Below are 13,551 nucleotides of genomic sequence, written 5' to 3' on the forward strand. Positions count from 1 at the left end.
TGTCATTTGTCATTTACAGATAAAGTTAACCAAATTATGTGAGTTATACGAGTCTAGTGATATTTCTAATTATTTCCTTCTAAATTATTTTGTAATCGCTTAGTAATAATAGTACTCGAGAGAAATAAGTCAGGAAACTTAAATAAATATTATGAAGTCCTAATTGCAACTCGATACACGTGCTAGATATCACAGAATCGAAGTGGCAACATCACTCTGATATTATTGTACGACGTCTTGCGCGATGTGATGCGGTGTTGCCGCTCCGTGCGACACCGCTCTCGCCTCTCTCCGGCATGCCCCGCAGTCTCGCTAGAGCGCCCGCCACATTACAACGCTATTTCACGCTTGCAAAGATGAATTCAAATTCCTCCAATTCGTGCGAATTGACCTGGACAAAAACTGAAATTGATCCCGAAACCGATATTTCATGCAAACGTGAAAGATTGTACTGGAATTCGGAAACAACGATGAAACTCATCGAAATATTCGAAAAAGATTGTAAAGAATTGTGGGACAATAAACACCCATCGAACAAGGACAGATCGGCGAGACAAGCTAAACACGAGTATCTGGCAAATGTATTCGGTACGACCGCCGAGGAGATAAGTAGAAAGTTACATAATTTGAGGACACAGTTTAACAACGAATTGAGAAAGATAAAGCGCAAACAGGCGGGGGGAGAGGGTACAACGGGGAGCAGCGGGTGGGAGTATTTCGACGCCCTATTGTTTTTGATGCGAGAGCCCCCTGTCGACCCCATCGACAGCGTGGACGGAGTCAACCTAGCGGTACGTGAACGTCACTTATTGCGTCATTAATATTAACATACATTGCGTCATCCTTTAAAGGTTACTGTCGTTTTATAGATAGTTTTGCATCATTGTATAAAAGTGAATGCTGCCTGTTGAAATACTTTAATATTTTGACCGTGACAAAATAATTACAAAATTCAGAAATAAATATTTCCTTTCGATAAGGATTATTGTGAAAAAAAATATTAGTACTCAATTTCGTATCTAATTCGATAGGTAGTCATTTACAGTTTGTTTTATACATTTCAGTTAAAATTTTGTTACATGTTTGTAATAAAAGAACGAATGGTATTATCATTAGCGCGTGACTGGTATCGAATTTGATTACTTTTATGCATGAGCTTCAATCGTTCGATTCTGATAAAGGAATTTATATTACGAGCGTATCACTAAAAATACGAACCTTTTAACTTTACTTGATAACAAAAACATTGCAATATATATTAAATTTATAATAAAGTCAACTTTAAACGTAAATATTACATTTAATAGTATTCCTAATGACCGTAGCTAGCAGAATTTCAAGCCGATGAAGATGCAGAATTCGGAGCTCGGGTCAACTTGTCTATCACCAACTCGCCTCCCAGAGTGCGTAAACCTGTTCTGAGGGTAGCTGCCTCCGCGCCCCCGCCGCTGCCACCGAGCGCCCACCCCATGATGTGGCCAGAAGAACCGCGGCCACGGATACGGCCTGGAATAAACACTGATGAATGTCAGGTAAATCGATGTCTCCCTTTGTCTTAATGTAACAATTTATTTTATTATACATTTTATTTAAAAGATAATGAGAAGTATAAAAAGAATAAAAAATGATTACGTCAACCTTTAATAATTGTACTTAGGCTTTGTGAAAACACGTCTGGGTATCTACCGCCAAACAACAATACGAAGTATTGCTATTTGACGGTATTATAATGTGGGTATAACATGATAGAACGGCATTACATCGTATTTTTGTTTTTTGACGGTAGAATGTGTGATGTGCGTTGTTTTTCTGATTGGTAGCTGGAGTGAGCCAGTGTAACTACGGGCGCAAGGAACATAACATCTTAGTGCAAATAGTTGGTGGAGCATTGGCGATGTAAGGGATGGTCCCATTTGCTAGTCAGCCTACCTATTTAATGAAATAAAAACTTTTATGAATCCCGAGTATCAAATGAACAAATATGAAAAGTAGCGACACTCCCTAATTGAATTTCTAATTAATTTTAAGATAAGCCATGTCGAATGCTGTCAGAGTGTAAGCTGTTAGTGTCATTTCTACCGCTTGCTTCAACATTGGATAAGATTATGTCATTTTGACACATTGATCAAAATGCTATCGTTCATAAGTTTTAGTATTGTGTTTTAAATATATTTTATGTAATGTTGTTATAACTTTGTCAAGAATCGAATGAGTTTGTGCTCTTGAGTTTAGAAGGGTATCTGCGTGTACGTGTGTTAACCATAGTTTTTTTTTTTTTATTCTCTTTCGGACTATGTCTTATTCCAAATTATAAACAAGTCATAATTTCAGGTATTTGGAGATTTCGTTGCTTCTGAACTTCGCACGCTCAGGTCTGATGAATCTCGTAAGAGATTGAAGAGAATTATCCAGAAAGCCATTCTCCAGATCGGAGAGGAGGAGGATGTGAACATTATCTCTGGATAGCGCCGAAACCGTCTTGCGTCTGAATCTTCAGACCTCTTAGAATGAAAGAAGGCGTTTGTTGGGTCAGAACTCTAATTGTTTTAAGGATCGTAACCCACTTACGCGACTAAGCGGAGCGAATGTTTTAGCGACATCATTTTTTTCAGCTATACTATACAACGTATACAATTACTTTTAATGTTGGTTGAAAAAATATGACATTTTACGTTCGAGTCAATTATTGTAACAGTAACAAGTTTATGTAAATTAGGATCAAAGTATGACCTTACTCGAACTACTACTTATTTATGATGTCCTTGTCCGCATATTATATTTTTTTATAAATCTTATTAAGACGTAGATTCGCTTGATCCGTAAAGGGGGGGTTAGCCTTTATGTCAATACTAGTGTCAAAGCGTTAGTACGAAATATAAACATAATTTTAAAATTATATTCAATATAAAAAATATATCTTTCTATTTAATTATTGTAGTCTTGTGTATTTTAAAACGTAACCTTAACGGTTTCTAGTTTATATTCCGTGTAAAATTATATAGATATTCTATCTCAGTGTTAGTATCGTTACACAAATGTTATGTAACGATTATTTTTAAATAAAAGTAAATAATTTCTCTATAACGTTAATCTCATATTATAAATAAAAGCCAATAACGCGTGGAACATTATAAAGGAGCAACAAAAGCGAATACCAAATCTAAGACGATTGCAAATTGTATTGTTTGTAGTAATTAACAAGTTGTTAATGCGTCAATAATTATTTGGAATTAATTCATTTATTTATTGGCCTTTTGTTTTATAATAGGTGATGTTAATATTTAAAGTAGCTGCATATATTAGTGACAATTGAATGTATCTTTAACGCGTGTATTGGAAAATAATAAACGATTATAGTAGACGTGTTATTTTATTTTCAACTAGATGAAAACCCCGCTTCGCTCGGGTAAAATAAATAAAACTATATACAGTTTATCATTTATTGATAATTTATTTTGGATAAGTTTCCATTGAGTTTACCGTAACCCTGCACGAAATTATTATTTGGAACACAGTTACTGAACGCACCCGTAAACGTCGAACATGGCCGCCCGTTGAACTTCACGTCATTGAATGGATTTAATAAAGAAATATCTCGATTATACGAATTTTGATATATGTTGTCGACTAAAAATCATTATTTTTTAACGATCTATAATCGTGGATAGGTTTCGATCGGGTATCGCAGACCTTATATTTTTCAATATCGAAAATCCCTTAATTAGACGTCAAATGTTTATGACGTAGATATAACTAAGTATAATCTAGAGAGCTTCTAATTATAAATAATAAAAGAAGTATTTCATGGCACCGTTCCCGTTGAGTGGCGAGATAATAAAGCGGTCATCAATTAGTCTGTCTGTCGTGTCACCGGTAGTATCGGGGCGGCGCCTCTGCGTCCATTGTTTAATCGTTACGACGATTAGAGTTCCGTTGTCCCGGAAAAAGAAAAATTCGTAGTGTTTTCTTTAGCATTATTGAGAAGTTTTTGTATTGTTATTTGTATCAAACGATAAATTACGGATGTTGGTTGGAAAGAAGTTTTACGTAGCTTAAAGTAGAGTGAACTGGTAGAAATCGTCACGTAAGATAAAGCGTTATGGCCCCCTCAGGCGACCTTTTCCTCTTCGTCTCTGTCTATTGTATTCGGTTTTATATAATTTAAGCTTATGTTTTGGTGTTTAATTTCACGCGGGATTTTTAATAATAACTTTAATAATTTTATGGTATTATTCTCAAACGTTGTTCGTTTCATTGAATACATAATATATATACTGTGAAAGCAATTTTGCTCCAACCGGGTATTCCACAAAAACTATCGTTTCTTATATAAATTATATAACAGACTTGGTGGTAGGGCTTTGTGAAGCCCGTCTGGGTAAGTGCCACCCACTCATCCGATATTCCACCGCCAAATAACAGTACTCTGTATTGTTGTGTTCCGGTTAAAAGGTTGAGTGAGCCAGTGTAATCACAGGCACAAGGGACATAACATGACTCGTCCGCCAACCAATGCCACAAAAAAAAAACAGACAGTGAGTGTTTTGGTTTCTTTGTTCGTTTTTTCGTTGTTCTAGTGGATACGGCAGCAGATTCCGAGATCCTGGGTTCAAGCCCCAAGTAGGGACGATAAAAAGTTATTGGGTTATGTAAAGCCGTTGTTCCTGCGCCTGAACTCTTTCCCGTCGTGTCAGAATTGCGGGGCCAACGGATTATAAGATTGAGGGATTAGAGAGTGCACCTGTGTTTGCACACACACTTGTGTGTAGTTGGCTAGTACCTATATACAACTAGCATTCGTTCAACGTTAACAGCTATCAATATTTGGTGCTTTTTGGGATAATATGAATTACAATTACTATCGGTGTAGTTACCTACACTACTACCTAATGTGCAAATACTGGCATTAAAACACCAGTAAAGTCGTTTATCAAAATGCCATATGATATTGAAATGACAGTTTTTGCCTATCTGACGCCACACCAAGGCGGCTCGTGTTGTAGGTCACGTGATATACAAACTAAAATTTAAGTACGACTTTTAATTTCCATATAATAAATTGATAATGCGCTTTTATGGTTCAAAATCAAAATATTTAAGTATAGTTCTAAATATATTTTAATTTTTATCAAATTTAATAACTTCTTTTTCACTTCCGAAAATACCCTATTATTTCATGAAAAAGTTTATAATACCTAATATTTTTTTATTAAATTATATTGCAAGTTTATATTTTAATGATAAAATGAAATGGCTGATGTCATAAATAAATTGTGTTTTAAATAAGACATATAGAACAATTTAATTTAAAGTAAAATAAATGAATTACGTAAATTAGTAAGCGAACGCCTAAAATTTTACCTCGAATTGGAAATATTTCTTTCATTACTTTGATTTTAGTTGCACAAAACATTCATCTCTAACTGAATGCTTAAAAAATCGCAAATACAGAGCGGATTTTCTCCGAGTCAACCCGAACAAAAAACAAAAACCGAGTTTTACTTTACGACCGTATTTGCCGGTACTTATACAATGCATCCCTTTTATTCGAATTGTTTTATGTATATGGTATCTCACTTGCACGGCCGTCGACCCGGCCCCGGCAAAACGACTCGCAGTACTGTACGCACATACAATAATATTGAGTTTGGACGTTGCTATTGACTTCTATTAATGAGTTTAAATAACTGTGGTATCGTAATTGAAGCGTTTTATGAATGCTTTAATAAGACAATATTTTTGAAAATAATATTCTAATTATGTGGATTAAGTTTGGGCATGTTTTGAATTATGGTCATACTTACGCTATCCAGCTATATTTTAATTACACAGACAGAGACAACGCCTATCTTCCTTTTTGTTATATAAGTATGATTAATAATTGTCATAATGGATAATATAAATTATAAAATGTCTCATTGATATGGGTCTGAAGATACACAAGATTTAGATTTATTTCATTCAAAGATATTTAATAAAGGACACAAAATAAATAGTACTGTAAGATAAGCTAACTTACTCAGTTAGTTAGTTAGTTTTATTTATTTTAGTTATTTGTACAAAAGTCAGCTTCTATTTATTTCCACACTATCTCGTTCTAATTACTAGGAGCGCATGACTCAGTAAGATAGTGTCGTGACTTGTAAGACGCAGTAAACAGTGGCGATAAACAACGCGTTCTTCCTGTATTACTACGCTCATATTGTAGATAGACATGCTAATATCTAGAGTTTATTCTATTTAAAGAACTTACCATATGAATTATTTAAAGGATAAATAAATAAACATATAGGTACTTAGACTTCAATATTGTAACTAATGAGTTTCTGATCGGTTCTTCTCGGTAAAATCGTAATTTTCTACATTTAACGCTTTTATCGCTTTACATTTAATGTGATTCTGTAAAAAACCGATTCAAAACTGCTCATAAAAGCCTGATTTGATTATTAATAATAACAAAAATTTAAGTATTCCGCAGTTCCACTTAGATATCAAATAAATAGCGCGAAATATTTAAATACGACATCTTTACAGCTCTTTCAATGAACTCTAGCAGGCAATTGGGTATGAATACTCAATTACGGTCTTCATTCAAATCAGACCAAACATAGAAAATTAGGGGAATCAACGAATTCCTTGGCTGTTTTTGATTACTATAAAATTAGTAACATTAGAAACACCAACAGTTCGCATAGAATCTATATAAATCTATAAAAATATGCAAGCAATATACATTAAACAAAATATAACTTATTTTTAAGACGATCTGATAACAGAAACGGATTAGACACATATTTAATCATACATTAATAATTAATTAAACATTAATCATTTTTACATAAAATAAAAAAGGCCAATGTTATAAAAATCAAGTTACCGTAATGATAAATAGGTACTCCAATTAAATTCATTCCCTCGGTTTCATTTCACGCTTGGCGATTGTGTCACCGACAGCGAATTTTATTATTCTGTTTTGTAACTACCTGCAATATGAACTGTAACATCACAATTAACGAAGTTTTTAATACTACCTGTCCGTCCTGACTTCGTACGTGTAAAATAAGGATTTTTATGTCGTGCTATTTTTAACCAATGAGATATAAACATTCGAAAACGTGTAACTAATGCATCGTAAGAGTATAACACTCCAGCGTATTTTTTCATGTTAAATATCTCGTTATGTCTCTAAAACTACTCGTTCGAATTTCAAAATATTTATCAATATAAAGCGTGTGTTAGTTGATATGATATTTATTTTAATAAGGATTAATATTTCCTCACAAATTAACTAGCAGTTGTCGTTAGAGCCGAGATGGCCCAGTGGTTAAAACGCATGCATCTTAACCGATGATTGCGGGCTCAAACCCAGGCAGGCACCACTGAATTTTCGTGTGCTTAATTTGTGTTTATAATTCATCTCGTGCCCGGCGGTGAAGGAAAACATCGTGAGGAAACCTGCATGTGTCTAATTTCAACAAAATTCTGCCACATGTGTATTCCACCAACCCGCATTGGAGCAGCGTGGTGGAATATGCTCCAAACCTTCTCTCCTCAAAGGGAGAGGAGGCCTTAGCCCAGCAGTGGGAAATTTACAGGCTGCTAATGTGTCGTTATTTTTATTATTATTTAAAGCATATACTGTAACTGTGACTTATCTATAAGAACTCTCTCCGACTTTCTAATTGTCTTCGATCTTTTTCGAACTTTGGAAAACTACAAAACTCTCGTACAAAGTTTTTGTGTATCTGTTATAGTGGCAGCGTTCTTTTCGAAACCGCCTAAACTAAATAGGTACGTAGACATATATATCATCAGTTATTTCAAATAATCAAACAAAATTTACATATTTATAATACTTGTATGAAAAGACCAGTTTAACTTGACACACAAGGGACATAACTTCTTAGTTCTTAAGGTTAGTGTCGCATTGGCGATATAATGGATCATTTACATTACTCACATTGTCAACATTTATAGACGGTGGTGACCACGTACCACCAAGTAGCCCATTTGCCTGCGTCTACCAATTTCTATAAAAAAAACTTACCGAAAATAAAACAATTGTCTAGTCTAATAAATCTAGTGTAATCCACTAACGTTATAAACGGGACACTTTATCTAATCTAACCCAAAAAACGTATAAATTAGCAATAACTAACGATTCTAAAAGGATTTGACTTGGAATAGGGGATTGGATGAAACTAACTATAATTGTAAGCCACCATTGTAATCAAAATACATTCATAGTGCGCCTCAACATTACGAGTGGAAGTTCTCCTCTTAGCTTTAAATATATCCAACTTTTATATAAAGAACTAAACTATGAAAATGTTATAAAATTGTTCCTATGTTAATGAATTTTTTGGTTTAAATTTCCCTTAATATTATCTATTTTTCCTCCGCTGCTTCACTCGGGTTGTCGTCAGGTGTTAGATTTTATGAACACTTATCCTTCCTTCTTCCTCCTCATCATTTTATCATTTTCCTTAATTGTTCATACTTGTCCTTAATTGGGGATCAAGCTTGCTTCATTAGCGTGACAGAGTTACTTTCGCATTTATTATATTATTAAAGATAATCTTAATTATGTAATTGTTCAATTAAGAGCTATATAATCTAAACTCTGCCGTCAAAGCTATTTCAATCATAGTTTCTTCCAAATTCTACACCATGTTTTGCTTGTATATTAAGAAAACCATTCATCCCAATAGTAATAACGGCCATTTGACAGTCCATGCGTGCGTAAAGAATACACGGGTAGGTGAGGTCGTAGATTTCACGGCAACAGATGCCATCTCACCGTTAGTCATAGATTTTACGGTTCTTTTAGCAAGTCCGTTACATTTATGACTTGTCCCATTTGGTACCACAGATTAATTAGGTATTCTACAGCCTAATATTAATACTCTGTATTGCTTTATTCCGATTTGATGGTGAGTTACCCTGTGACGTTACAAGCCCAGGATACATCTTAGATCCCATGTTAAGTGGTAATTCTTCTTGCAGAGCCCGCCTCTGTCTAGACAAACTACCTATTTAGAAGTAAAAAATACATAATATGTGTTAAATAATAATATTATATTATATTGATTTGTTAATATTTATAAGTGTTTATGTTCAATTGCTATTTTAGTTTAGTTAATATATAAAACCTTTTTGTTTCGATACCAATACTCTATTTCCCAAGCCAATATCACAGCAAGGTACATTATTGTGGAGTTTTTTCTCAGAGGTAAATGCTATATATATTTGAATTGGAAATTATGTACATATAGGTAATTTAAGAAGACAAATATAGATAAGTCGAGAAACTAAGTATTAGGTGCTTTTGAAGAACCTTAGTAAGAAATTCCGAGGCATAATAGATCAACTTATTAAATTTGCATACCTATAATACCTGCAAGGCGTAGGTGTATTTTGTGTGTAAGTACATACATAGTTAAATAATTTAACTTTTTATTCTAGTTTGACCTTTAGTAATTTATAAAACATAATTATATTGCAGATGTTTACACTCAGTAATATTATACTGAGCCTGATATTGTCATCATCCTTTCAAATCCCGATGGCCTCATGTTACGCAATTAAACCTTTTTTATTATTTTCATTCATTCCGGCGTTACGGCGCGTTTTAATCGGCTCCCGAACCATTCATTTTGTTCGGGACCCGTCAACCGAGACGCTCTTGTGTAATGTTCCGGTCCTTCACCGTCTCTTTCTAGTTTATACGAGATTGAATATATCTGTCCTTTTCTAACCACCGCATGGTTCTTTTGTGACTTCAAAGGAGATTAGGGGACGCGGCACGTTCCTGAGAAATCGGCAGATGTTATAAGTTTTGCCAATGTTTGGTTTTCGTTACCTAAGTTTGATAACTTCGACAATCGAGGCTTAACGGATTTAAATCTTAAAATATCAACTCGGATTAGTTTTTTTTTAAATGTCTTGTTTATAAAGAAAGAGTAGTTTATATAAAAATAGTTCAGTAAAAAAAACTCTTAACATAGACATACATTCCCAAAACGATGTTACAAATGTCGTTTCATATAATATGCAAGTTAAACCAGTTATTGGCTTAATGGATATTCAATTTAATAATTATTAAGAAGATATACCTAGCTAGGTGAGTCCAGAAATAATCTATGATTATCTCTTAAATCATTTCGAATGATAAGTTGGAAAATCCCTTAGATTCAATAGGTACTGATTTAGTACAAAGGAATTTATAAACTAGCAATCTGTTATTATAGGGGTTGGATATATGTATCCATATATACTTATATAATCTTCCAGTGAAGAAGAATATGCTTATTCCGAGACGCTGCTAGACTGTGTATCGAAACATTTACATATTCTACCGGCAAACAGTAATACTTTGCATAGTTATATTCCGGTTTGAACGGTTTTTGAGTCAGCCTAACACAGCGATTTAACATCTATTTCCTAACAGATGGTTAATGTTATTAGTATGCCATAAATTGTCAATTTGCCAGTCTGCCTACTAAACCTAAAAAAAAACTATGCAGTAATTCTCGCTATTAATTATTTGACTGTTGTAATCGTAAATATTTCTTTACTGGATTTAAGCCCGTTAAAGAAATACTTATTCTATGAGCTGTACCTAAATTAAGATTTAATAAGAATGAAAAATATTGACGTATTATTTCAACATTTGCATGGGACGCCTAGTGATGCAATAGGCACCGTCAATCTCCTTAACAAGAGGAAGACTACGTCATAATGTTTTTCCATTACAAGCATATATTTATTTATAATAACTTAATGAAAAATTACGTAACATTTTATTTTACTTAAAATATAAAGCAACAGCCTGTATTAAATGGGCTGTTGATTCAATTGTTTTCTTGTATCGAATTTTTTTAATCGATAGGTACTAGAAAATTCACTTTGTAGTCAAATATCATTGTCTATGGACATTAAACATTGTTAGTAAATATTATTATTGTAATGATAAGCCATTCCTAACATCATCAGTGCACTTCTGATAATACTGGCTCACTTGTCATGAATTTTACCTAAATCTGTAATATCTTCGAAAATATTCATTTAAATTACATGATGTAAATGGCCATATTAATCTGTATTAAATGCACAATGTATGTAAGATAATTAATTGGATAAGGATTAATGCTCTTTTGCTTAAAATAGCTTCGAAAATAAGCCATTTCTTCTCGTAAAAAGTAAAGAATAAAAAATGTTTAATGTAGGTTATCTCTTAGAGACAGTTATACGAGTATACTATCGAGATCTTTTTTGTAGATATTTTAAGGTGTACAAAAAAGATCTAAATATACTGTAGTACACTATTTTGATCTATCTCGTAGGATTCAGCCAGCGTTTGCAACGTAAGCGAATAAAAATGTGTTTATTTACGACATTACATTAGAAACCTCTAAAATTATCAGTGTTTCTCTACTATATTATACATGTATTATATATATAAACCTTGCTCTTGAAACACACTGTCTTTTAAAAAAAAACGTAAATTTAAAGTTATAAGCATACACAGGGACAGACAGACAGCGAGAAGCGATTGTTTTATACTGTGTATAGATGCAAGTTTGGATAGATAGTTAAGGGATTTGTTTGAAATTTATCACTGACATTATAGTCTGAAATAACAATAATAGTTCTCGTGGGCTATATTTGTTTTTGCTTTTCATCGAGCAAGGGATGGATATGATTTCATAGTGGCATAGTGGTAGCTAAGGGATCAGACAATTACCTATCATTGATATAGGTTAGTTTTCATACCGGACAATTGCACGGTTTCTTTGGGTTAGCATTGAGGAAAGATTTGTTCGTTTGTAATTGTTATCATATAGTTTTTAATTTGTCCAGTAACATAGGATATACATGTTTATTCAGTCATATTAAAATTTTAGCTTGAAATAATGGTATCCAGAAGAAAAATTGCCAGTGCGATGTTTTTATCTGGGAACTGAATAGTCCGCTACAAATAAGTACTTAGTTACTATATATTTTTTACTGTTATTAGTAGATATCAAAAAACCATAACCATATATTTATCTAATAGTAAATAAGCCACAATGACAGATTCTATGTCAAATATAAGTTGAGAACAGAGAAAATCAATATGAACATAACTTCGAAAAGTGAAAAGTACGCGCCGTGGGATCGAACTTTTGCGTTGCAGTCCAGCAGTCTCATTTCATTATTTCTGCTTCTTAATAATTTAAATATGCGTTATTATTAATAAATAACTAATAGATAATAACATTTTTTTAAAACTTTAAAATGACGCGATGAAAAAATCTCTAAGCAATCAGTTTTCTACGGTCTTTCTGTGTCGGTAAGAACTGCGTGGCTGTGTAGTTTGGACAATCGGGCTAATCGAGGGATGGTAATTGTAATCTCGACCACGAGGTGATATTATTGATCATAGCTGAAATAGCGGATAAGCGGAACACCTAGGTATTTAAATCATTTAATTTTTTTTTTCAAATTAATATAACTATTTTATGTCAACGAATTCCACTATTAGCTAATAAACATACTCGTTAACATAATATGTATACTTAAAAATATTATCATGGTGCTTATTTTCGCGTTTTCATTGAAGACAGGTGAATATTAAAATACGAATAAAACAAACATTTAAAAATAAAACGTAGTATTTAGTTAAAATATACCTACTTCAAAGGCCTTGAAAACAAATGACGAAATTATGTACCTATATCAAAATTTTATTAGCATTTCAGTCACAGACTAATTTTTAAAGTAAATAGGTCGAACATTATTTTTTATTAAGTAACAAAAATAAAAATGGTTTGAAGGTAAATGGTCATAAAATGCATCAATAAATTACCGCCTCCCATTGAGTATAATGTAGAACGCCCACCCACGAATCCCCTCTCAGTACAATTCAGGGGATTCCAAGAAGTGTTACTTATAAAATGACTAATTTCTTGTAGGTAGTAATAAATCTACCAATGAGAATGAAACGTATACCTTAACAAAAATATTCAAATCAAAAAAACAAAAATTTCAAAATTAGCGCATTTTTTTTTCTGATTTCATTCGGTATCAACAAATAACTCAAACAGCCTAAAATATAATTTTAAATAAAATTTTAAACCACAAATTACGGTCTGGTTAGTTAAAATAAAACCAACATCGAGCCAAGTGACATTCCCGACTTTCAAGTCACGAGTGGGACAGACGAGACAAGCTAAATTCGAGAGAACTCTTCTGACATTATGAGATCCTAGTACTTGTCACCAGTTTCGATTGAGCATTTGTCGCCTCGATTTTAATTAATTAGAGATGCCATTTTTTTGCCCTTTATATAAAAAAAATATTTGATGTTGTATGAAAATATTATTTAAAATTCATAAATAATGCATTTATTTGTTTATTGATTTTATGAATTACGTATAAATTATATTTTTATATAAATTGATTCATTTACAAGTAAATTAACTGACTGGTATTATTTTTTCGTTCCATTTTTTATATCATTTGATACATAGTGAGTGATTTTGTAACAATCCGGCCGAAATTAATTGG

At 32.9% G+C, this 13,551-nt stretch overlaps 1 protein-coding gene across 1 annotated transcript; it reads left to right on the forward strand.

The window, feature by feature from the left end:
- Positions 1–281: 281 nt before the first annotated feature.
- On the forward strand, positions 282–3,361 carry LOC113400031 (uncharacterized). The gene is made up of 3 exons (XM_026639395.2): positions 282–791; positions 1,326–1,532; positions 2,332–3,361. The coding sequence occupies exons 1-3, from the start codon at positions 297–299 to the stop codon at positions 2,464–2,466; spliced, it is 837 nt and encodes a 278-aa protein (XP_026495180.1). The 5' UTR covers positions 282–296; the 3' UTR covers positions 2,467–3,361.
- The last annotated feature ends 10,190 nt before the right edge of the window (positions 3,362–13,551 follow it).

Source organism: Vanessa tameamea, chromosome 8 (genome assembly GCF_037043105.1).
Source record: "Vanessa tameamea isolate UH-Manoa-2023 chromosome 8, ilVanTame1 primary haplotype, whole genome shotgun sequence".
NCBI lineage: Eukaryota > Metazoa > Arthropoda > Insecta > Lepidoptera > Nymphalidae > Vanessa > Vanessa tameamea.